Genomic DNA, 25596 nt, shown 5'->3' with positions numbered 1-25596 from the left:
AGGCAGAGGGAGAAGCAGGCTCCCTGCTGAGCAGGGAGCCCGATTTGGAGGGGGGGATGCGGGGCTCAACCCCAGGACCCCGGGATCATGACCTGAGCTGAAGGCAGTTACTTAACCAACTGAGCCACCCAGGTGTCCCTGGAACTGGAGATTTAAAACTGACACTTCATGTGGATGAGGGGGATGGGTGCAATAGATGAAGGGGATTAAGAGTACACTTCTCTTAATGAGCACTGAGTAATATGTGGAACTGTTGGATCATACTGTCCGCCTGAAATTAATACAACACTATGTTAAGCACACTGGAACTAAAATAAAATAAAAAATAAAAATGGCCCTTGTTTAACTCCAGCTAAGTAGGTGAACTGGAAAGATTTAGGGGATGGGGGCTCCCAGACACGATAATATAATCTTGTTTTTAAAATAAGTTCAAAGACTACTTGGAAATCTTTTCCACCAGTTAAGTGGAAAAGTTAAAATCCTTTCCACCAGTTAAGTGGAAAAGTTAAAATCCTTTCCACCAGTCAAGGAAGAGTCTGGGTCCGCGGGGGTTGGCTGGTCCCTGACGAGGAAGCCCACAGCAGGAGCAGCAGGAGGAGAAAGCCCAGTGTATTGAGCCGAAAAGCGTTCGGTAAGGCAGGGTGGGACCGGGGGGCCCGAGCGACCGGGGCGGGGCGCAGGGGCGGGGCTGTGGCTGGGCGGGGCCGGAGAGAAGGGACTCAGGAGGTGGGACCCGAAAGTGGGCGGGCCTGAAAGTGGGAGGGCCTGGTAGCGGCAGGGTCGAGCCTGGGCGACCCCGAGCGTTGGTCCCCGGCGGCCATGATGAGGCCCCGCCTTCCCGCTTCCGCTGCTGCTTGTTTGCCCGCCGGCGCCAATCCCCGAGGTAAGACTGAGTCTGGGCAGAGCCCTGGATGTCCCCAGTTCCTCTGCGGCTCCGATTGCACGGCGGGACCTGGTCCGGGGCGGACGCTGAGGCCAGGGGCGAGCCCAGCAGGCTTGATCCCTGGAACGGCGGCCCCGATCCCGAACGCGACCCAGCAGACGCTGGAGGCCAAGGGCTGGGTCTCCGAGGCCAGGATCTTGGCTGCGGACGCAGGCCTTGGCCCGAATCCCTTTCCTTCCCTGAGCTTCCAGATGAGTGTAACGCTGGGCTCTCGGGCCTGCGGTCTCCGTACCCGCTTCCGTTTGTTTAGCTCTTTCCATTTTGCATAGATTCTCCCCGCCCTTTGATCCGATCGCCACCGCATGAAGTAGCTGCATACCCAGTTTAGTGAGAAACAGAGCCCAAAGCTGTAGTAGCCCTGGCAGGCGCGCGTTTCAGGGCCCTGGGTACGGGGGGAACCCGCACCTGCTAACGCATGTGCAAGCGCTTTGTTAGTCTGTCCGTGTTGTAAATGCTGTCCGAGTTCTGGAGGGGTCTGGAGGTCACTCCCTGATGGCGTTGCCGGGGAGCTGGCATTTGAGCGGACCTCGGGGGGCATTCAAGGTTGCTGGAATAATAATAACTAACATTTGTATGCATAGTCTGCAGTGTTAACAGTCAATAATAAATTAAGTCATTTAGTCTCGGGATCAGCCCTCAAATTGATCGTATTGTATCTCCATTTTATAGATGGGGAAATGAGTCATAGAAAGATTACCTAGCTTGTCTAAAGTCATGTCGTAGTAGTATATGGTGAAGCCAGAATTTGAAACTGAGGGTCGGTCTCCAGAACCTACTCTGAAATTGTTACACCATGGCAGTGGGTACAGCCAGCCATTAGAAACATCCAGGCTATACTTGGATTCTGCATAATTGAGTTTGAGTGACTTAAGATAATAGAAAGTTTGGCCAGAAAAATAATGTGGGACCATTGAAGACAATTTCGAGAGCCAAATTAAGGTGTTTGGAATTCATGGGTGCTATATTTTCCCCCCATGGTGGATTAAAAATTTCTGTATGGGCCAGCCATGTGAATTTTTATGAAGGAAAAGAGACTGTTATGGCCAGTACGCAGTTAAAATGTGACCAAAGTATATGTGGAGTTTTATTCATCTTTATCTTTTTGTCAGTTCTTAATAGTTTGAATTTTATTAAGTTTTGATGGCACCAAACTTGAAAAAAGTTATAAATAGTTATATTATTTTTCATTTCAATGACTTAGTGATTTTTCAGCCACAAGGTGAATGGGATTCCCTCTACACCTGTAGCAGCAGCGTGGAGATGGCCAAGATTTCTCCTTTGCTGGTTATGTGGGCAAGCTAACCATGTTTTTTAAAATTGACAGTATACTTAGCACTACTGAATTATACACTTAAAAATAGGACAGTAAACTTAATGTTACATGTTTTTATCACAAATTTTTAAAAATCAAATAAAAAATAAATCAAAATGACTAACAATTGCATGTAGGCCATGTGAGGCGTGAATATGTAATGTGTAGAGGTATCCATTAAACAGTAAGATTACGTGTGTTAAAGTCCTAGGCTTCCCTGAAGGATTGATTTTAGTGGAACATACAAGAAGGAAACAAAGTAGGAGCCTAAGTTGTTAATTTCTTTTGTATAATTAGAATGGTGGCAGTGGGAATTCAAAGCAGGGGTAACTTTAATAAGACGTTTCACACACAGGTTGGGCAAGAGAGGCATGGATGAAAAGAGAGGCAAGAAAAGGAAAGAAAAAAATGGTTTGAAGGTGGGAGATAGACACTTAATTTTAAATTTATTTTTTATTTTTATTTTTTGAGAGACAGAGTTGGGAGGGGAGAGAGAATCTTAAGCAGATTCCAGGCCCAGTGTGGAGCCCCACGTGGGGATCGATCTCATGACCCTGAGTTAATGATCTGAGCCAAAATCAAGAGTCTGGTGCTCAACCAGCTGAGCCACCCAGGTGCCCCAACACTTAATTTTAGATGTGCTGAGTTGGCATATCTCGGTAAAAGGGTGTAGTAAGACATTGAAATTCTGGCAGTAATGCATGAGAATGATTGCGTTTAGAGATGCAGATTTAGATTCTTCCACCTAGAAAATGTGGTTGAAACACAGGGAATGGGAGTTAGGGAAAGAGTGCATGCGAAGAGCAAAGGAAAGGGAGATGGGAGAAGGGGAAGGGGTAGAAGTACCCAGAGAGCGAGTTTTATCTGAAGAGAGGATTTAAACAGAGACATGATGGTGAGCAGTACCATAATCTGATGATGCCGGGGAGACCTGTGTAGGTTGTAAGAGCCGGTGGAGTGGGACCCCCTGAAAGTGAAGAAATGGATCCAAGTCCGAGGAGTCAGAAAGAATGAGAACAAAACACAGGAAGAGGTAGAGACCTTCTGAGACTCATCAAAAGAAGAAAGGAATGGGTGAACCTATAAAGAACACAGCTTTCTGGAGGAGGGTGGCAGTTAGCCTGAGTAAAGAAGGTTAAGAAAACTAAGATTTGACAAGTCAGCCTTCTGGGGGAACAGATGCTTCGTGAATAAAGATGATTTCTCTTTAATAGCTTTTGCCTGATTGGCTTGGCAGTGCACTTGAGAAAACCTTTCTTCTCTGAGAAATATTGATGTTCATTTCATTGACTTTCTAGAAAAATTGTGTAACACCCACTGGCACGGTAAAACTGTTGTTTGTTCAGGGTTTTTCTTGGGGGAGGGATCTGTTTTGCGTTTTGCTATTCTGCCCCACTCTTTCACTCCATTTCTCCTACAAAATACAATCCAAGAACCTAAATAATATACCCGGCAGGTAAAATGACCCTGACAGGCCTATACCTACTGTGTAAGTTTCTCTTTATTTCTTACAGTGTCGCAGCAGTCCCTGCACCATCATTCATAAGCCCAGTCATTTTTCTCAGCTCTTCATCCTTTCTAGCCTGTCAGCCCAGCAGTCCTGAAGTCCTTTCTCCTGCGCAACAAACTCCATCTACACCTCGTAGCCAAACAGGTCTGCGCTTTCTGTCTCTCTCTACTCTTCTAGCCCCCCCATCTCTCTCTACTCTTCTCTCTCTACTCTTCTAGCCCCCACTCCTGTTTTCTTTCCTCTCAGCGGTTGATTATATCTCATACTAACAAATTACACTCTAAAATTTTTTTCTATTTAATTAAAAAGAAAAAAAACACACAAAACTTTCTTCATAGGAATCTTAGTCCAGCAGAAGTTTTTGCCTGCCTTGTAGCAAAATAAGTATTAAGGAAGTTAGATTAAGGGCTGAGGTGATGGGGTGATGCTATTCCCTCAGCTGCTTTTGCCATGCTGCCTTATCCAGAGTAGACAGTCATCTGCATCTGCCTCAAGGGAAGAAAATGTCTCTGCTCAGAATGTGTTATGCCCTGCACATGTCTGTATAACCACTGTTGTGAAAAGTATGTCCTGAGGCGCCTGGGTGGCTCAGTCGGTTAAGTGGCTGCCTTCGGCTCAGGTCATGATCCCAAGGTCCTGGGATCGAGCCCCAGCTCGGCCTCCCTGCCCGGCAGGGAGTCGACTTCTCCCTCTCCCTTTTTCTGCTGCTCCCCTTGCTTGTGCTGTCTCTCTCTCTGTCAAATAAATAAATAAAATCTTTAAAAAAAAAAAAAAAAAGAAAAGTATGTCCTGTTTATAAACCACTTGGTCTTTTTATTTTTTTCAGGATCATCTATCCTTTGGTGCAGGCAAAAAAGCAAGTAGCAATTGGTCAGGTAAATTTAAGTTTTATTTTTTAGGTGTTACTTTGAAAGTTGGATGAAAAAGCTAATAACTTACTTTAAAATATGTTATTTTTCACATAGAAAAATTTTAATGAAGAACGCAATCACCTAGTATATTATTTCATATATCATAGTGTATCTAGTTCTTAGCTTCTGTCATATTTTTTTATTGAGTGTAACTTTTTTCTTGATTTTTAATCAAGGTAATTTCTAAAATGGGTGGTTAGAGGAAAAAACTTTAAAAGCTTTGATTTTATTTTTTTCAGCTCATTCTATCAGTTGAAAACAGCATTTTAACTTGGTTTTCTCTGACCAAAGGGGAAGTACTTGATTTTGAATTTTAGATAAAGCACATTAAAAAAGCAGAAGAAATAAACTAGTTGTGCTTTACTAAAAAAAAAATAAATCATAAAGTATAGAGCAAAAAAGATGAAGGACAAGCAGATTTTTAAAACTTTCACATAATTGGTAGTCAGAAGTTAATAAAATAAATTATTCATTAATTCAACAAATAATTATTAGTTATTTCTTATGCACTAGATATATGCTCAGTGTGCCATGGTTTAGGAAAGCAGACATAGCCCTTACTAAATTTAAGAAAATAGGACATCCTTATAGAATAATTCAGCAAAAAAATTCTATTCCCTGGTCTCGTGTGTATGCTAAAATTATACGTCTGTCTGTGTTATTGTATTATTTAAGCTAGGATCATGAACAAGAATAGCTGAAGTTAATAATAATTAATAACATTTGTGAGCAGTTTAAGAATTGATCTCTTATAGATGAAATGCATGAACCTGTGAATAGAAGATAATTTCTCTGTAATTGTAAGCCCTAATCCTATAAATTTAGTCAGTCTCAGAGCATCTAAAAAAAGAGAGTATATAAAGACCCTCCAAAGAAGCAGTAAAACATAGCAGCAAAAAGTAGGAGCGCTGATGTCAGGCTTCCTGGTTCAAATCCCAGCTTTCCCATGCAAAGCTAAGTATTTGGATTTATTGAGGAAATTACTGAAAGGTAGGATTGAAACTAATCTTAATTTAGATTTTGCAAAGACAGGGCGCCTAGGTGACTCAGTTGGTTAAGCAACTGCCTTCAACTCAGGTCATGATCCCAGGGTCCTGGGCTCGAGCCCCACATCTGGCTTCTTGCTCAGCGGGGAGCCTGCTTCTCCCTCTCCCTCTACCTGCTACTCCACCAGCTTGTGCTCTCTCTCTTTCTCTGTCAAATAAATAAATAAAAATTCTTTTTAAAAAAAGAATTTTGCAAAGACATTTCCAAGATTAACTTTTTAAGATTATTGTTATGTATTTTTTTAGAGTAACCCTAAAACCACAACCGATCAGCATACTGTTACTGAGAATGTCAGTAGAAATTATGTGGAACTTATTCACTGAGAAGACCACTAGAGTGGTAATACCTGTTCCTTGTATCTGAGGATTGTTTATTTAGTGTGTATGGCTAACTGATTTATAATAAGGAGGGGAAGGGAATCCTTCCTGAGAGATACACATCATAAGCAATCTGGTTCCTCTTTGTTGAACACGCACTTCTGGTACGGATGGTTTACCGACTTTTTTTGTCTTATTAAAAATTAAGAACGTGTGCTATTTTAACATTTAAACTTAAAATTTTGTATTTATGAACATTTAAAAGATTTGTCTGAGAGAAAAAAATTACCAAACTTCAAAATCTGCCATCAGTAAGCTGTGCTTTTAATTCACTTATGTTTTACTTGTTGGTTCGTTTTAAAAGGGAGAATTGTTGACCAAAAGTTGTGCATCACTTTCTCAGAAAAAATCTCATAGGACGAGGAATTTGATCTGGGTGCGTGTATAGCAAAGTGGCGATCACGCTGTAAGTGCTCAATAAATGTTACCACTCGTTGTTATCATTATGGTGACATCATTTTCCTCCCATTTTAAAAAATCAGCCAAAATCAGTAAGACCAATTCTTTGATTCGTTTGTTACAGTTGACAGGTAAAATATTAAACAGTTTTTGATCTTCTAAGCTAAAATAGTTAATTAATAGCTTGTTTATATTCTCCCTCTTTTCTGAAAAGAATTTGGGGCAGTCCACAAAGAGAAAAAGAAAAAGCTTGTTAACCAACTGGATAAATTAGTATTGACCTACCAAAAGTACTAAAGTTTCCTGAAGTGCATAACAGCTCTAAGTGTGTACATGAAAGTGAGTCAGTTTCTTAATGTTATTTACCAGAAAAAAATAGCAAGTGAAAAAATATTCTCAGTGGAAAACAGTTGTGTATGTTGGCTAATTTATCTGAAAACAGTTTTGTTTCAAATTTTTCAGGAACTAGTGTTTTAGAAATTAATAAGATTAATCTTCACTAATAGGGGAAGAATGGCATTGAAGCAGATTTCCAGCAACAAGTGCTTTGGAGGATTGCAGAAAGTTTTTGAACATGACAGGTAACTACCAAGAAGATAAAATTTTAGGTATCTCTCATTCTGCTTCCATCTATTTGATTCCTTAAATAGACCCATGAAAGATCATTGTTGCACAAATTGCCATTTACATGGAAAAAATACCTGTGGTTTTTATCAAAATTACCTCATTTGTGATGTTAGTGATTATAATAAGATATTAGTGACAAAGAATAAATTAAAGATGTACATTTCATTGCCCATGAACAAACATATAATTTAATATCTTTAGAATTCATTTTTTATAAAAGCTGATGTGTTATTTCATACATCTCTTTAGAAACAAAACCAATTTTTCTCTTAGTAATATTAGTGCTATATTGAGGATATTACATTTATTCTTTTAATTTATTCCCACCCCAAATGACTCGTGTGCCGTGCACAGCGGAGACCCCGGTTGGTTAAGGGATCAGTGTGCTAAATTGGCCCCATTCTTTCCTTAAGGGCCAAGTTGTATTCCTTAAATGTTGGTGGAATCATACTTTATGTTTCTGTCTTAACGAGTGAGAGGCATTGATTTTTTTGTCATGGTTAAAATTACAGTGTTGAACTGAACTGCAAAATGAAATTTGCTGTCTACTTACCACCAAAGGCAGAAACTGGAAAATGCCCTGCACTATATTGGCTGTCTGGTAAGTGTTACTCATGTGAGTTTTAGAAAGGAATTTCTTTTTCTTTTTAACTGCCTTATCTTCTCTTTTATCTTGACTTATTGGTGTGCTTGCTGAGCCATTTATAAAAGACTTTAGGAACCTCTTATAGTCTACTCCTACTTTATCCTGAGAATAATTGCAGACCTACTAAGTTATATTGATTTCACTTCTTTTAAAATTAAACCAAGTAATTTAACAGAGAATGTAAAATTCTGGACTCAATGGCAAGAGCTTAGCAAAGTTACTTACTTAATTTGTACCTACCTAAGAATTTCTGAAGTTTGTAGAGATTTTACCACTCAAATAGAACAATATTAGGTAAAATGAGAACACCCATGATACACTAATTAGAAACTACAGACAAGTAACTTCTTTTGGAAGGGGGAGTACCAAATTACTTTATTTGAAGAATGCTACAAATGAAAGAAGTTAAGTAGATGTTTTGGTACAACTTACAGAAAAGGTAAAGGTAACCCCAACATGCATGCACTGCCTTGCTGACCAGGGAAGTCGTGTTTTAATCAGACTCCATCAATCTCCTCTGGCAACAATCTGGAAAAATCACAAAAGAACACTAAAGTTTCTTAATCAGTGGCAAATATTAAAGACTATAGAATGGATTATGAGAGAGTAAAGTTTTGCCACCAGTAGTTTGAAGCTGTCTGCTAATTTCATAAAATGTTGGCATTTCATCTTTAGAAGCAACCATAAGGAGAGGCTCGATAGAAGCTAAATTATGTCATAGAGTGCTATTTTTGTTACTTTAAAATTGCTTATAGCTTGGATTTTAATAAATCCCCTCTTACATATGTCTTACCAAGGGTAAGCCCCAAATACCAATCATTTAAAATGAGAATAAACATTTCATTTTAAAAGGTAAAAATTAAGTGCCTGCCTGATTGTTACTCAACAACCCAATCCTGTGATTGAAAAAAGCAAACCGATTTTGCTGGAAGAGCAGTGGGTATTGCCAAAAGCAGCAAGAACAAAATTGCATGCTTGTTTTAGAAACACAGTACTGTAGCTGAAGATGACCTTAGAAATCATGTAATCTATAGAACAGGTAACTGTTTCACAGGCCCCGAGAAGTTATATATTGACCGAGATCATGTAACAGAGTGAACACGAGATCATGTAACAGAGTGAACACGTTTTCTGACTTAGAGCCCAGGGCTGTATTTAGTCTTTCCCCTGTTCTTTTTGCATTGTGTTTCTGGTGACGGCTGCTGGAGTCCTGTCTCCTGGCTGTAAGTATAATAACCTAGATCAGAAGTACCAGGGTATTGTATAAGAGGTGCTGTAGTAATAAGGCCCTAAATTTCTAACCAAAATTGGAATCTCTCAAGACCTATCATCTGAGCTTTATGAGTATAAAACATAGAATTTGGGTTTGTTTACATCACATGACAGGACAATTTCCTTAGTGAGATGCTGAAGAACAGATAGACTTTGTAACCTAAGGCTTGATTTTCTTTTAAAAAATTAAGATCGTCTGACTATACATTTGAGAAATAATGGCAAAAGAATTTCAGGATATTTATTTCCTGGTATGTTGAAAGAAAACAATGGCAGAGAGACGACATCAATTTTTAGATTTCTTAAATGACTAAATTAACTAAAATTAAAGCATCCAAACTGAAATGCTAAAAGATGGTCCTGATGGCGTGGTTTGCAACTTTCCCAAGTCAAGGTGACCATCAGAACAGCCCTTCATTAGCCATATATCCAGGAGCACTGAAAATATGTGTCCATATAAAAACTTGCACACAGATGTCCATATATTACATTATACATTATTTATAATAACAAAAAAGTGGAAACAAACCAAAGGTCTGTCAACTAATGAAATAAGGAAAATGTGGTATATCCACACAGTAGGATATCGCTCAACAACAAAAAGTAATGAAGTCCTCATAGATGCACCATACATCATGGATGAACCTTGAAACCATGCTAAATGAAAGAAGTCATTCACAAGAGACAACATATTGTTAAATTCCATTTATGTGAAGTGTCTAGAGTAAACAAACCCATAAAGACAGAAAGTGATTACCAGGGCTGAGGAGGCAGGGAGTAGAAAGTAGGAAGTGACTGCTAATGGGTATGGGTTTTCTTTTTGGGGTGACAGAAATATTCTAAAATTAGATAGTGGTGGTGTTCCATAGTTGTAAATATACCAACAGTCATGGAGCTGTACACTTTACATGGGTGAATTGTATGGCCTTGAATTCTACCTCAATAAAGCTGTTAACCAAAAAACCCCAAAGCTCTTCATAAAAGTAAGCATAGTTGATCAAGTGGATGTTAATTAGTAACCATCTTTATATTCTTGAGAGTAATTCTGCTAGTAGAATTATCTTCATTTCTGTGAGTCTACAATTCATTTCCTAATACCTTAATCAAGGAAATTGTGTTCTAACTAGAAAAAAACAAATTTTTCTCTGGTCGCTAAACATTTACATTTCCCAAGTATAAGACACTCTGCACTGTGTCCAAGACACAATTCAAGGCTTTTTACATTATTGCATTTAATCCTCCCAGCCACACTGTGAGATCATCATAAGCAATATTATCCCCATTTTTCAAATGAAAGAACTGAGACTCAAAATATTCAAGTTACTTGCCTGATTTTGGTTAGCCAGTAAGTGGCTGAGTGACATCTTTATAACCAGATCCTGTCTGAAATCCTCAAAACCCATTCTTGTTACCCTTATTACCTTGCCTCTGAACACATTTGCATTAAGGTCATCAAGACCGCTGACTTTTTATCAGTATTTGGGGTAGTTCTCCATCATGATACGGCTCCTATATCTCTGGAAGATTTATTGGGAAGGAACAGAGTGGACAAACAAGGACCTTCTTCCCCTGCTATGACTAGTGAAAGTATGTACGTCCTAACAGTTTAAACATGAACTCCTGGGGCGCCTGGGTGGCTCAGTCATTAAGCGTCTGCCTTCGGCTCAGGTCATGATCCCAGGGTCCTGGGATCGAGCCCCGCATCGGGCTCCCTGCTCCACGGGAAGCCTGCTTCTCCCTCTCCCTCTCCCCCTGCTTGTGTTCCTTCTCTCGCTGTGTCTCTCTCTGTCAAATAAATAAATAAAATCTTAATAAATAAATAAATAAATAAACATGAACTCCCGAAACACTTTATCCAATAATACTGGTAACTTTGTATCTTGTAATTATTTATTAATTTAATCCTCATTAGCAACCATTTCATAAGCCCCTGTGCTGGCTGCTAGGGGATAAATAGAAACTATAGAAGTGTTCCATAGTTAATTCATACCGTATCACGCATACTAGTAAGCTTTGATGTCACTAATTATCAGATGTGGTGGGATATTTGGCATTGGCCACTGGAAAAGGGTGTTGGGTTAGGTGGTACTTAGCTCATCCATCTATTGCCAGTTTATTCTTGGCCCTTCTCCTGTAATAAGAGGATTCAGTCATCTCTTCTGTCACACGACCGAAAAGCCTATAGCTAGGAAAAGCAGCAGAAATAGCTGGAAAAACTAGAGCTAAAGTTTAAGGAGCTATATGGTAACCATTTCTCTCTTCTTAAAACACCGAGGAATACAAAGATGATCAGGCTAAATTCTGTTTATAAAAAAAAAATTTAAGTTATTTATAGTATTATGCTGACTTATTGTGAATATTTATGTTTTGATGCAGGAACAGTAACATGTTTAATTAGCATGTTTGACAGCACCCCACTGGGGTTGATACAACGTTGCTTTCTACACCATATTGCCGTTCTACAGTTTGAAAAATTCTGAATTCCCAAATACATCTGGTCCTAAGGATTTCAGTGTTTGAAACTTTAGTGAGTGACTTTGAAAGGACAGCTGTGGGAGCATTTAACCTAAGACAGTTCTTAGATTAATACTACTGTAAATTTTATGAGAAAGGGAACTTTATTGTCTTCTTTAGAATCATTTCTAAAAAAAAAAGTGTTTTAATAATACCAAGTGAGTTGTTTTCCTACATTATAAAAGGGTTACATCATGGGGCGCCTGGGTGGCTCAGTCAGTTTAAGCATCTGCCTCCGGCTCAGGTCATGATCCCAGGGCCCTGGGATCGAGTCCCGCATCGGGCTCCCTGCTCAGCAGGAAGCCTGCTTCTCCCTCTCCCTCTGCCCCTCTCCTGCTCATGCACTCTCACTCTCTCTCTCTCTCTCTCTCTCTCTAATAAATAAATAAAATCTTAAAAAAAAAAAAGGGTTACATCTTATAAACCATCCACAGTGTAGCATGAGATAACACCATTTCTGATCTTCAGGTTTGACTTGCACGGAACAAAATTTTATATCAAAGGCTGGTTATCATCAAGCTGCCTCCGAACATGGCCTTGTCGTCATTGCTCCAGATACAAGCCCTCGTAAGTATTCTCAGTCCAGAGATCCTTGTTAAAATCTTTCAGGCTAAGTTATAAGTGGTATAATGTACTATTATTTTATTTTTTATTTATTTTATATTTTGACTATTATCTCTATTAATCTTTCAGATGATATCAATACTCTAAAATACCATGCTATATATTTTCCTCACTGTGAATCTTACTCATGGCAGCACTCTTATGAGAAGGGACCGTTTTGCTAGTCCCATTTTGTATATTAAGACACTTCAAAACATGGGGCACCTGGGTGGCTCAGTCCTTAAGCAGCTCAGGTCATGATCCCAGAGTCCTGGGATCGAGCCCCGCATCGGGCTCCCTGCTCTGCAGGAAGCCTGCTTCTCCCTCTCCCACTCCCCCTGCTTGTGTTCCCTCTCTCGCTGTGTCTCTCTCTGTCAAATAAATAAATAAAATCTTAAAAAAAAAAAAGACACTTCAAAACAGAGACTGAGCAACTTGATTGATATATTGGCACTAATGCCAAAATTCATAAAAATATTTCTATTCCATAGGTAAACTGACCTGTCACATGAAAATTATGTTGTTTCTCATCTGTTCATCAGTCATGCATCAGTCATGCATTTAATACACATCAGTGTATTGGTTTTAATATAAATAACTAGAATGCTTACATTAGAGAAATGAAACTATCAAATATTTGAGAACTCAATCCATCAGAGAGTTAAAACTTAACTTTGTGACCCTAGAAAGTGTCAGGAAATGGAATTTATTAAATGCAGCTAAAATTATCTGGAGGATAAATGGCTGGCCTTAGGAAGTAGTACATTTCCTTTCACAGGACATATAATACACCAAAGCAAGACATACCTCACTAGAAATGTAATAAAAAATTTAATTCTGAGTAGTATCAAAAATATTAAATGCCTAGGAATAAACTTTTAAAATATGAAGATTTATGTTTTAAAAGAAATGTAAAATTTGCTAATAATCATAAACAAAGACTTTAATAAATGGAAAAAGCCATGTTCCTGGATGAGTGTACTGAATATCATGAAGAGGTCATTTTCGTGAAATTACTCTATGTATTAATGTAATTCTCTTGTCTCAGTGATTGGCTTTTTAACCACCTGCAAGCATATAAAATAAGACCTAATAAATTTTAAAAGATTATAAGAAAATCCTATTGGGGGATGAATAAATAGGGGAAATATAATGGAATGATTCCAAAGTACATACGGAGACATTTTCAGTGCAAGATAGTAAATCTGAGCACAAGCATTTGTCTCCTTTTCCTTCTAAGAGAAAAAAGTGTTGGTAATAGGGGAGGGTCCTCAGGGGAGGAATCTCAACACATTTTGGAAGAGTAGAGAGAGGATATAAGTCCTCTGACAGGTAAACACTGAAGAAGCATATAATCGGAATACATAGGAGGGCACTTCAGCCACAGAGAAAGCCATTGTGCCTCCCCTTAGCAGTGACTTCTCCAACCTGGAAGGGCATTCCCTCTCTCACCTCATTGGCTAGAACTAGTCACGTGGCCCCATTCAGGGCTAAGAGGACCAGGGAGTATCTGCTGGAAAAGGCAGAGAACTGCAGTATTTGGCGAACCGCCCAAATGCAAGTGAACTTCCAGATTCATTTAAAAGAGTGTTACTAAACATGGGTCATTACCATGGACTAGATGAGGCCACGGGATGTTTTCTCTGATAGGTGGCTGCAATATTAAAGGAGAAGATGAGAGCTGGGACTTTGGCACTGGTGCTGGGTTTTATGTGGATGCCACTGAAGATCCTTGGAAAACTAACTACAGAATGTACTCTTACGTAACTGAGGAGGTAATTTCATTTATGTTGTATTTATTAATTGATGATTACGAATTGTTTGGGTCACAAAGTCCTTCAGTCCTGAGAATTTTAAACCAGGGTATGGTATTGTTGAATCTATTTGGTACATATTTATTGATTATCTTAGTGAACATTCCAGAGTTTACTTATGCGGTAGTCTTATTTACTACAATTTAAATTAATATTAAGTACAGTTTTAAAGAGGATAATAAATATATTGATACCTGCGTACACTACCCAGATTATACAAAGAAAACAATATATGAAAAAACTCTGGCAGCTGGTTTATTCAGACATATTTTATAATGATTAACCAAGGCTTACTTAGAAAGGATAAGTAAGGGTAAATCGTTGCTTCTGTTAATAATATTTATGCGCAGTTCATGCATTTTTCTAAATTTTATATGACTTTAATTGTTAATGTGTATATCATAAAAATCCAGAAACAATAATATAAAATTTTAATCACCCATTATTCCATCCCCCAAATAATAACTATGTTTTGGTATATTCCAGACTTTTTTTTGTATGACCAGTTTTCATACAGTTGTAAAATTTTTTATCTTCTTTTTTTTAGTTGTATAAAATATTTTCTAATACTCTCTTTGTAACATAACCTAGTAATTGCATAACATTCTGTCAAATGTCATAATTTAGTTTTTTCTAACGTAGGTTATTTACATATTTACGTGTATTTCTTACCACAGTAAATTTTACTGCATTGGTTGTCTTTATGTATAATTTTTTTTTCCCTAAGGACTTTTCCCTTAGAATAGATGCCAAGAAGTGAAATTACTAGATCAAAAATTAAGACATTTTAAAGGCTTTTCTGCATCGTCTTCTTTAATTTGCTTTCTGAGGATTACTTTTCTCCAGTGATACATTAATAATCCTTGTCTACCTGAGATTTTTTTTCATCTTTATTAGTTCATAGTACTCTTAAGACAGATTTGGAAGTGTTAATTGTGTAATTATTTTATGACTTTGAAGAAGTCTAAACTTGTTTCTTTCATATCTTTTGTCACACTATTAAATGCTCTCTAGCTTCCCCAACTCATAAATGCCAATTTTCCAGTGGACCCCCAAAGGATGTCTATTTTTGGCCACTCCATGGGAGGCCATGGAGCTCTGATTTGTGCTTTGAAGAATCCTGGAAAGTACAAAGTAAGATTACCGAAGCTTTCAGTGACAAGTATTTCTCTTGGATAATATCAGTTAGGAACTTTCAAAGAGTGAAACTAGGATATTGTTATTTTATAGTACTGGGACTAAACTTCTCTAGTGTTGGGAGTTTCAGGGGGCTCTAGGGGAAGAGTATTAAATTTGACCACACGGTTCTATGCTCCAGAATCAGAAATACAGGAATTCTATCACGGTTGGTCTACTAGAAGTATGGTAAAGCAATTTTTATTGCTTCTATTCAAACTATAGTTTTATAGGCATTTTTTTTCCCCTAAAGCTTATTCTTATTACTGTGGCAGTGTATATCACTTACTTATATTTTTTCCCAGGATTACATTTGTTAAGTTGACTTTAATTTTCTGAGGTAGAAAATATTCATGATTTGTAAAAGTTTAAGTATTCTCTCTTCTCATTGCCTCTGATGCAAATTGGATTGCAGCTTAACTGAAAAATAACACTGTCAGTCTTTCTATTCATTTATTTGAAATAGTATAGCTTCACTTTTTTGTTGTTTAAATAAGCCAAGTTGGAATAACCGCCATATGTAAAATGTCTTGGGTAGAGCGGCATGCCATCATGTTGAAAAAGGAAATGGTGAAGCAGTGATAATCTCAGGATTGCTTCTGTCTTTAACATCACAGGGCTGTCAGATACCTCAAGATTTGTTTAATCCATGTCCTTCCCTTAGGAAAGACTTCTTAGCTATTTCAGGTGTGCCCCTGAGAAATGACAATATTTCTGAGAGCAGTTTCTTATTGTGGCACCAGATATTTTTCTTTTAGCAGACTTTATTATAAAGTTGAACTAATTCATGGCTTGAGAGTAGGTTTTTAAAATAAGGTCTTATTTTCCATTTTTTATACATAAGACAGTTTATTACATTTAAGGGAGAAAGTCAAATTCAGTTGTTTTTTGTCCTTTAAAAAAGGTAATAGACGTTAATAAACATATACTTTTAGAAGTGCTCTGAAACTGAACGATTCCATCTCTGCCACTTATCCAGTGAAAAACAACACTGCATAGAATACAAATATTTAATGCATTGCTCAGTGCTTTCCTGGCCCTCTTTAAGAGAACTAATGTGTCTCAGATTTAATAACAGGTTCACAAAGATGAGTGTAAACTGTTCTGTATTACTACTCATTAGTTATAAGTGGAAAAAATGAGTGGAAACGGAATATAAACTTGCATGTGTTATTTAATGAAATAAATTATTTATTGAAATTATTATTTAATGAGAATACAATGTATTGCTTTACAGTATGTTGGCACCTATGGTTAATTAGCTCTCAGAATGTACAAAAGATGTATCATGGAGAGGCCTACAATCTCAGTGCTTCATATAACCAATGGAAAATTGTTCACAAGTGTTTTCATGGCAAGTCAGAGTTCATAAGCAAGTTGCAGATAAATTTCTGAGTTTTTAAGCAAGTTGCAAATGTTTGTTCATGTTTGCTTTAGCAAAATATAACTTGTTTTTAAATTTCCTTTGTTTCTGAAGTCTGTGTCGGCATTTGCTCCCATTTGCAACCCAGTGCTCTGTCCTTGGGGCAAAAAAGCCTTTAGTGGATATTTGGGAACAGATCAAAGTAAATGGAAGGTAGGTACTGGGATGGCTGTCTTCATACTCATTCTTAAGTTTTCAGATTTGTGAAAAAGCTACACATCACAGACATTATATTCCTAACTCACTAAAAGATCCAGAGCTAACATAATTAACAAAAGAATATATGTAGAACAAGATCAACAACAAAAAAGCCCTATTTTCTAATTGTAGTGAATTGTGGTGGATGTTCTGAAACTACATTCTTTATTCTAATGATTAATTTTTGTGTTTATTTCTAAATTAACATTACCAATAAATACCACACTTTATTATTGACTTTAGATTTGCCTCTTATTAACCAGGTGCTCAATTGTACAACAGGAAGCATGAGTCCTGGCCTTTTAATTATTTCCTTTATTTGTTTCAAAATCCAGCATTTCTCAGATTTGGATTTTAAATTCCAGACTCAAGTTTTTAAAAATAGATATTGTGTAATGTGCATTTATGCGAACATTCCCAGTAGCAAGATTGCTTTTTCAAGCATGGGAGCAAATGCTTCAAAATGAAAATTTAAAAATGGCTCTTTCTCCCGAGACCCATTTGACTTTTGTGCAGAAATAAGCTATTTACAAACGTCGCCAAGAGTTTGAATATTTGGCAAATACATCCATCATCATGTTAACAAGTAGAAAATACCTGAGTGGGGGAAGAAAAAAATTTTTTTGTCTTACTGTTGTGTGTTCAGGGGGGGTCATTCACACATGGATCCTAATTTTATTTAAGATTGGTCATTGAGGGCGCCTGGGTGGCTCAGATGGTTAAGCGTCTGCCTTCGGCTCAGGTCATGATCCCAGGGTCCTGGGATCGAGTCCCGCACCGGGCTCCCTGCTCCTTGGGAGCCTGCTTCTCCCTCTGCTCTCTCTCTCTCCTCTTCTCTCTCATGAATAAATAAATAAATAAAAATCTTAAAAAAAAAAAAAAGATTGGTCATTGAAATTCTAACAAATTGGAGGGTTAATCTTTTAGGCACTAGATTAGAATTCTGTTTTGTTTAGGCTCAGATTTTTATTATATTGGAAGAATGCAGAAAGTGATTACTATTAGGTACTTTGAGAGCTGATGGTGCATGTACTTGGGTGTTTGGAGTCCTTGCTACTGTGCAGAGCCTGTGTGGAGTTTGAGATCTTAGGTCACAAAGGTGATGATAACCTTTCACATCCACACGGGTCTTAGGTTCTGATGGGAGAGTTGGGTAAAAGACCAACTGGTGGGGTGCTTGGGTTGCCCAGTCAGTTTAGTGTCCGACTTGTGATTTCAGCTCAGGTCATGATCTGATGGGTGGTGAGATCAAACCCCAAGTCAGGCTCCCCACTCAGTGGGGGGTTCTTCTTGGGATTCTTCCTGTCCCTCTGCTCTCTCTCTCTCTCTCTCTCTCTCTCTCAAATAATAAATAAATCTTAAAAAAAGAAAGAAAAAGACCAACTGGTTGGAAGAAAGGAGGGGAGAGGTAGAGGCACAGGTAACATATAAAGGAATCTAATTATATAATTTTTCTCTAAGTGGCAGTAGATTTTACTATCTTAATTATGTTGCGTTTAGGCTATTTAATTTAGCATTGGAATAAGGAGGCCGTGCAGAATTATGAAGTCACAGAGCTTAGAACTAGTTGGACTTTATAGATCCCCTTCCAGTCTCTCCTTATGAGATTAAAGAAAGCAAGTCTTAAAAGCAGGCTACTTTAGAAGGGGAACTCTTTGGGTTTTTGTTTGTCTTGATTGGTACATAGAAGTTGTCGCTAGTGAATATATATGAATCCAGAATACTTCAAGGTGGATGGTAAAATACGAACTTGTAACTAGTGGCAGCTCCTCAGATAACAAATTTGAGGGATTGTTTATATGAGTCAGATTATTTAAATTAAATCTTCCTGAAAGCTTATGGGGATAGCAGACATTTGGTGGTGTTCAACAGACCGCAGAAGAGAAGGCTGAATGTATTTAAGTCTGGAATTAGAGCCAAAAAGAAGAGGCAACAAAATAGACTATTTGAAATAGAAAATATCTGGAAATAGAAAAAGATAAGGAAGGTAGAAGAAATAGTCAATTTGTGGGGGGGATTTATAAAGAAAAAAAATTACGATTTTGGAGTTGGGAGGTGATTAAGAACCTCAAAGGTTTAGAAGAAAAAAGTCTATACTATGAAGAATGCTGAGGTACAGAATTCTTGCCACTGGCCCAGGACTGCTTCGAAGTAGAGAAGAGGCTCTAAGTGGGACATAGACTTCTGAAGATCTTATAAATAAAAGCCAGGCAAGACAATGATAAAGCATTTTTCTGGTTTAATCATCCTTAGAGCTTAAATAATGTTAAATTTATATTTGGTTCTACTGCATTCTGTTTTGAAGAACATATTTCTGGGCACTTTACAATTTATTTTTCAATATTTTTCTTTTTCTAGGCTTATGATGCTACCCATCTTGTGAAGTCCTACCCAGGTTCTCAGCTGGACATACTAATTGATCAAGGGAAAGATGACCAGTTCCTTTCAGATGGACAGTTACTACCTGATAACTTCATAGCTGCCTGTACAGAAAAGAAAGTCCCTGTTGTTTTTAGATTACAAGAGGCAAGTACTAGGAAACCTCAGCTTGTTCTAAGTAACTATAAGGCAAAATTCCAGGGGCGCCTGGTTGGCTCAGTTGGTTAAGCATCTGACTCTGCGGGGGATCAAGCCCCATGTCTAGCTCATGCTCAGCTCTGGGGTCTGCTTGAGATTCTCCCTCTCCTTTACCCCTCCCCCTGCTCGCTCACTCTCTCTTTCTCTCTAAATAAATAAATAAAATCTTTTTTTTTTTTAAGCAGGATTCCATAATACTTTATATTTCAGAATTTGAAAAGCTACCTCTAGTAAGGTATTTTTTAATTATAACAAGACAAAGTGAAAGCCTTCTTATTAAGTTAGTGATGCTTATGATCTAATTCCATAGAAAGAGGAAACCTGTACACACTAATTCCTATTTCTTCCTCCCTGTCTCCAACCTGTGGCAACTATCATTCCACTTTCGCTGTAAATCTGACTACTCCTTAAGTATCTCATGTAAGTGGAATCACATAGTTGTTTTCATAATTTCCTTTTCAGATTGTTCATTGTTAGTGTATAAAAATGCAGCTGGTTTTGGGGTGTTGCTTTTTGTATCTTACTATGGAATCTTTAGGGTTTTCTGCATTTAAGATTATATCATCAAACTGTACGCCTTCTACGTCTTTTTCTTGCCTCATTGCTCTAGCTAGGATTCCTAGTACTAGGTTGAACAGAAGTGGCAAAAGTGGGCACCTCGTCTTGTTCCTGATCTTAGAGAAAAGCTTTCAGTGTTTCCCCACTAAGTATGATGTTTGCTGTAGGTTTGCGTATATGGCTCCTGTGTGTTTTACAGGCTCAGAAGGGTACTTTGTATGTGAGGTCACACAGCTAGTTTACAGTAGAACCAGGACAGGAAGCGAGGCCGTTTGGATGGAGACACACGTCCTCTCACCAGTCTCACCGTCCCCAAGCAAGGTGAAGGCGCGCTCCCGAGGAGCGCGGGGATGGGATTAGCTGACGCGAGCGGAGCTGATGCGTAACCTGTGATCTGACTTCTGCAGCAGAGCTTAACAGTCTCCCTGGTTTTTTAATTCCCCTAATATTTTGATCATGTAAATAATACATATTATATAATAATATATTTACATACATATTTACATGTATATGTAGATCGATCGATCATGTGGGAAAACATGTCAAAAACCAATATATTAGATATACCTTGTTTTCTCTGAGTGTCTGTCTTTAAGTAATAGTATTTTCTTAGATTAATTTAAACACTTATCGGAATTACATGTTTTCAGTCAATAACCAACTTTGAGAAACCCAAATACCAATTTGATTATAAAGGAGTGTGTTTAGCTACATTAACTCTAGCTCTAAGGGACATAATAAACCATGTTTCTTTCCGAATGATTTCTTGGCACTAGCAGTGTTGGATGCCTCTTCTTCCCCCCCCCACCAAGGCGGTGCCAGGAAATTCTGTTGTTACTACCAACACCAAAGTTTCAGCCTGCCAGCAAAGACTGAAAAATCTCTGGAGTTTGTTATGAAAATAGCACAGAAGTAAAACACTGATGAAATTCTTGGAGGGAAAAAAATAAATCAACTTATTTATTTCTGAAATGCTTATATCCTAAGCAACTAAAAAACACAGGTGGGTGTATTTAATGAGGAGTCGAGACAAAATATTCAGTTCTTTAAAAAAAGTGGGAAAGTATTGAAATTAACCAGCCGCAATCTTTGCTCAGACGCAATTTTTCATTCACTTTCCTTCCGGCAAGGGCAGGTTACCAGCACACTACAGGGTCTGAGGATGATGTTTAGACTGGTTATAATTGAATGAGCAGCTGAGTAGACATGACTGGGCATGGCTCTGGAGAGGATGCCTTCACGTTTCCAGGCCAACTTCCACTTACTTCAGGATACCTCAGGTCTGAGAATCGTACCTGCCTTATCCTTGACATATAAGTACGAGGGAACTGTATTTCTTCATGAAATGGGAGCAGTGAAGCATTAAGGAGGCTGACAAAAGTAGGGGCTACGTGTAAGTTTGTGAGCTGAGGAGGAAGATTGAGAATTACTACAGTCATGTACACGATTTACCCAACTTTATTATTCACCTCTCCTTGGTGTTAAATGCTCACACTCTATTTTTATTCTCTACTGTCCGAAAATAATGAGAGGTAAGTGTGGTGCCTGGGGATATTTGTTTGTTGCCTCATAGAATTTTTCTTTTTTTGTTTAGACTTCAGCGAATCTAAATTGAGAAAGCGCTAGATAGCAGAATTTTGATAGTATACAAAGATCAGATCTTACTCTGAAGCCTCATATGTCTTATTTCCAGTTATTGAAGTTACATTGTGAGGAAAAGCTATCAGTGACCTGACAGAAACTTCCAGAAACAATATTGAAGCAAGGCTATCTGACCTCTTCAAGTGTCAGGCCCTTTTTGAAGACTCGGAGGCTGTTTTGGCCTCTGCACTGCGTGTTAGAGAATAGTGAAAACATGGCACAGAATTCCAGAAGGGCAGGGATGTCATGTGCCCCTGTATGCTCATGCTCAGCACCATTACCCAGCATGTAGGACTTCGGGAAGGGCTTCCTAAACAAACAAGTGAGCGCCTTTCAGCAGTCTTCTTTGTATTCTGAAGAAACTGAAGAACCCAGGGATTCATACCAGCTTTTCTAATTGGGTCTGGAAAATGTGTGGGAAAACACTGCCTGCTAGAATAAATGTTCATCATAGCTGCTGGCACACTACTTTTTTGAGAGCTGAGGGAAGAATGAAAGAATGTGTTCATTTATTTTTATACTCTGAGAGAATTTGTTACTGATGATTTTTCCATTTCAGGTGGGAGGTAGAAGACAAAACTAAGGCTCCTTCAAGTGTCACTGCATATATGGAATTGCACGAGCTGCTTAACATATCAAACCAACTCAAAGAAGTTAATGAAAGGACCCACCCCTATTTAATAATATCAATAAATACAACAGGAAGACCAGTCAAGAATGACACAATTAGCTCAAATTATATAAGCATCTTTTATCTAAACGGAACTCCAGTAGTTCCAATGTGTTCTCCTGCCTTTAAGTTGACATTTTTTTTCTTTTTTTATAATTTTATTGTTATGTTAATCCCCATACATTACATCATTAGTCTGTGATGTGTTCCATGATTCATTGTGTATAGCACCCAGTGCTCCGTGCAGAACGTGCCCTCCTTAATACCCATCACCGGGCTAACCCATCCCCCCACCCCCTCCCCTCTAGAACCCTCAGGTTGTTTCTCAGAGTCCATCATCTCTCATGGTTTGTCTCCCCCTCTGATTTCCTCCCCCTTCATTCTTATTTTTCCCCTCCTGCTATCTTCTTCTTCTTCTTCTTTTTTTTAATCTTTCCTGGGGCGCCTGGGTGGCTCAGTTGGTTGGGTGTCCAACTCTTGATTTCGGCTCAGGTCATGATCTCAGGGTTGAAAGATCAAGCCCCGCAATGGGCACTGTGCTCATGGAGAGTCTGCTTGAGGTTCTCTCTCTCCCTCTGCCCCTCCCCCTGCTTGTGTACGCACGCGCTCTCTAAAAAAAAAAAATCTTTCTCGCTGTGTCGTGATAGGCCATTTTCTATTTTCTCGTGAAGGTGGGTCTTCTGTTAAATATCACTGTGGAAGTTACGGACAACTGGCTTTGTATTTTAGATAAAATATACTGTCATCTTGTGGTACACTCCTCAGAGCTCAAAATTGTAACTTTGTTTTACCCTGGGACTTCTCTAATAAAATAAAAATAATAATAAATAATAACAAGAATAGTCATAGCTACGCCGTGTGTTCCTGACACTGTGCAAGGCATTAAACCCCTGTGAAGCTGCATGAGGTTAGAGCCCTCGGTCACATGAGGGCATGTGCTGCACAGGTGCCGGGGCACCCACATCCTTGCATCCGGACCTGTCTTCAGACATCTGTCCATCTGTAAAAACTGGCAGGTGCTGCTTGGTCCTACATTTCCTAGGGTTTGTGGGTTGAAATCATGGGTCTGAAGATCCTGTTTAACCTTGGAACGATTGAGGAATTACAGGAGTGGAAAATGCTTTTCTTTATGGTTCTCTCTCTCCCTAAGAAATTTCTTCAGCTCTAAATTGAACTAATTAACTAGGGCTGGTCTAATCATTGAGAAATGTGAAACCAAGTGATTCCAGAGCTCAGCCTTAATTTTGACAACATTCTTGTCAGATTCATTTCTGTGATTCGGCCACAGGAAACAAAAGATCATGCTTTTAAGTTACTTGGATGACTTTAACCTGGAACTCTTTACTTATTAACTTCCGTTCCCAAGATATGTAACATTGCATTTCTCTGAAAGTAAAAGATTAAGAACATTTACCGATTTCATCAAAACCTTAGGGATTTGCTTTGTTCCTTGGAACCCAGGTGATATTTTTATTAGGGCTTTTTTTGCTTCTTAAGTGCTTAGGAAAATTCCCATTTTCTCTCATCACAGACCATTGAATAAGCTAAAAACTTAAAAATCTTTCTTAGACTTTTACCTCCTTTCAGTTTATTTCACCTTCTGTTCTCATTGTGTTTTGGAACGGAGGCCACCCCCAAATTACCTGTTTAACCCCCCTTAGGTTCTTCCCACCTTAATTTTTTTCTTTTTCCTTTGAAAGCCTCATCTTATCTTGTACTCAGAGGATGCCCCGAGGAAGCATCTTCTCTCCATTTATCTAGATGTGGTTTTAATTAACCAGGTAGCATGAGATCTGTTTATTACATTTTCTCTCTGTTTCAGAATAGTTTTCAAAATAGTTGACTGGCTTTTTACCCAGTGTGGTTTATTGCTAAGGGATGTCAGGGTTTAATGAATTATTCCTTTTTCCTCAAATAAAAATGTGATATGCTTTTATTGCATAGGAGGTGAAATTCCTAACTAGACTTAGGATAGCTGTGTTTGACTTCCCAAACAATGTTTAACCATTTGGGTGGTTTTTTGCTCTTTCTCTGTATTGCCTTTGTGTGCTTATTTTGTATTTTAACATTTTCTGTGTTACCAATGTTAGTGTGTTTCTTCTGTGAGTTGAAACTTCTTGCCTATGTTTCTGACTTCTTTAAATTCTGATTATTTTATTCCTTGTTGATATGACCACCTGTTTACCCTGTACATTTGATTAATGTGTTATTTCCTCTCTTTGCATATTAATGGTAGCATCTAGAAACGAGGCTATGCAGAATGTTTCTTTTTCTATTTTTGCTGTTCTCTTAATGTTCAGTGAAAATATTGAAGTACAAGTATAATAAGCTTGATTTTGATTATAAGCCTTCCTCATGTTCTAATAATTTCAGGATTTCCAAGAAAATTAAGTGACATGAGAGATATATTTAATGTCCTTAATATTGATGTTTCTGACTGGTAAATATCCTACCATTTCTCGCTTTTGTCTTCTAGGGTTATGATCATAGCTACTACTTCATCGCAACCTTTATTACTGATCACATCAGACATCATGCAAAATACCTGAATGCATGAAAAACTTCAGATAAGAGGATTTGTTCAAGATTATATAAAATTTGTTCAAGGTTATAAAAAGGGAAAAATGATTTCAAGACACTGGATTTCATAGTGCTAAAAATGCGTCATTCCATAGTTGAATCACTTTATGAATAAATACGTCAAACCTGCTTACGATTTAAAAAGTTATTTTACCAATGTTCATATGGGAACTATTTAATACTTTACAGCTTTTGCAAGGTCATTTGGAAATCATTGTTGTATTAACCTCAGGCCACAGAATATATGAATATGATCCCATTTAAATCCTAGAATGCTAACTCAGGAACGGGCCTTAGAGGTAATTTAGCCTAAACCCCTCACTTTGTCAGGCTTGAAGTCTGTGAAAGCTGGACTGTCTTCGTTACGTTTACTGTTACATCTCTAGTGTCTGGCAACTGCTTGGCTTCTAATAGGCATTTAATAACTGATTTGTTGTTAAATAAGGAAGTAGGCTCAGAAAGGTTAAAGAAGTTCCCCATCTTCAGCTAAGATTAGAAGCCAGATTTCCTAAACCCAATCCAGTGATACTTCTTATCTATTAAGCCAAACAGATTTGTGGACCTTGATTTCTGGAATCTCCCAAGAGACAAGAATTAAATAATCAGATTCAATCTGGAAATAGCTATATAAGGAAAGTTGTTTCAAATGTTACTGTAATCACAGTATTTTCCTTCAGTTACATGCAGAAATTTAGCTTGGTGAGCTCGCCAAGAGAAGTAATCCGTCTCTTTGTAAATACCAAATTGTGTTCCTTTAAGAACTTAATGAATAAATGAATAAACTTCTGAAGCATGATA

General features: G+C 38.1%; 1 protein-coding gene across 7 annotated transcripts; it reads left to right on the top strand.

Annotated features, from left to right (window-relative positions):
* Positions 1-735: 735 nt before the first annotated feature.
* On the top strand, positions 736-25596 carry ESD (esterase D). 7 transcript variants are annotated; one of them, XM_073894538.1, is made up of 12 exons: positions 763-883; positions 3770-3909; positions 4592-4640; positions 6444-6506; positions 7006-7080; positions 7639-7727; positions 12027-12125; positions 13812-13936; positions 14990-15109; positions 16629-16727; positions 19131-19298; positions 24695-25596. In XM_073894538.1, exons 5-12 carry the CDS (start codon positions 7013-7015, stop codon positions 24773-24775), a joined length of 849 nt encoding a protein of 282 aa, XP_073750639.1. In that variant the 5' UTR covers positions 763-883; positions 3770-3909; positions 4592-4640; positions 6444-6506; positions 7006-7012; the 3' UTR covers positions 24776-25596. The 7 variants fall into 7 exon arrangements, with proteins under 7 accessions (XP_025730663.1, XP_025730662.1, XP_025730664.1 ...); XM_073894536.1 differs by having other exon boundaries at positions 6405-6506; XM_025874878.2 differs by lacking the exon at positions 3770-3909 and having other exon boundaries at positions 736-883.

Source organism: Callorhinus ursinus, unplaced genomic scaffold, assembly GCF_003265705.2.
Source record: "Callorhinus ursinus isolate GAN/ISIS: 27379988/994484 unplaced genomic scaffold, GSC_fseal_2.0 scaffold7, whole genome shotgun sequence".
NCBI classification, from domain to species: Eukaryota; Metazoa; Chordata; class Mammalia; order Carnivora; family Otariidae; genus Callorhinus; species Callorhinus ursinus.
This window is presented reverse-complemented; position numbering and strand designations above follow the sequence as displayed.

Bases quoted from the DNA above. Each gene is read 5' to 3' on its own strand.
- ESD (XM_025874879.2), top strand. From the start codon at position 7,013: ATGGCATTGAAGCAGATTTCCAGCAACAAGTGCTTTGGAGGATTGCAG. The intron at 12,126-13,811 runs GTAAGTATTCTC...TTTCTCTGATAG, and splicing joins TGCTCCAGATACAAGCCCTC to GTGGCTGCAATATTAAAGGA. The intron at 15,110-16,628 runs GTAAGATTACCG...TTGTTTCTGAAG, and splicing joins AGAATCCTGGAAAGTACAAA to TCTGTGTCGGCATTTGCTCC.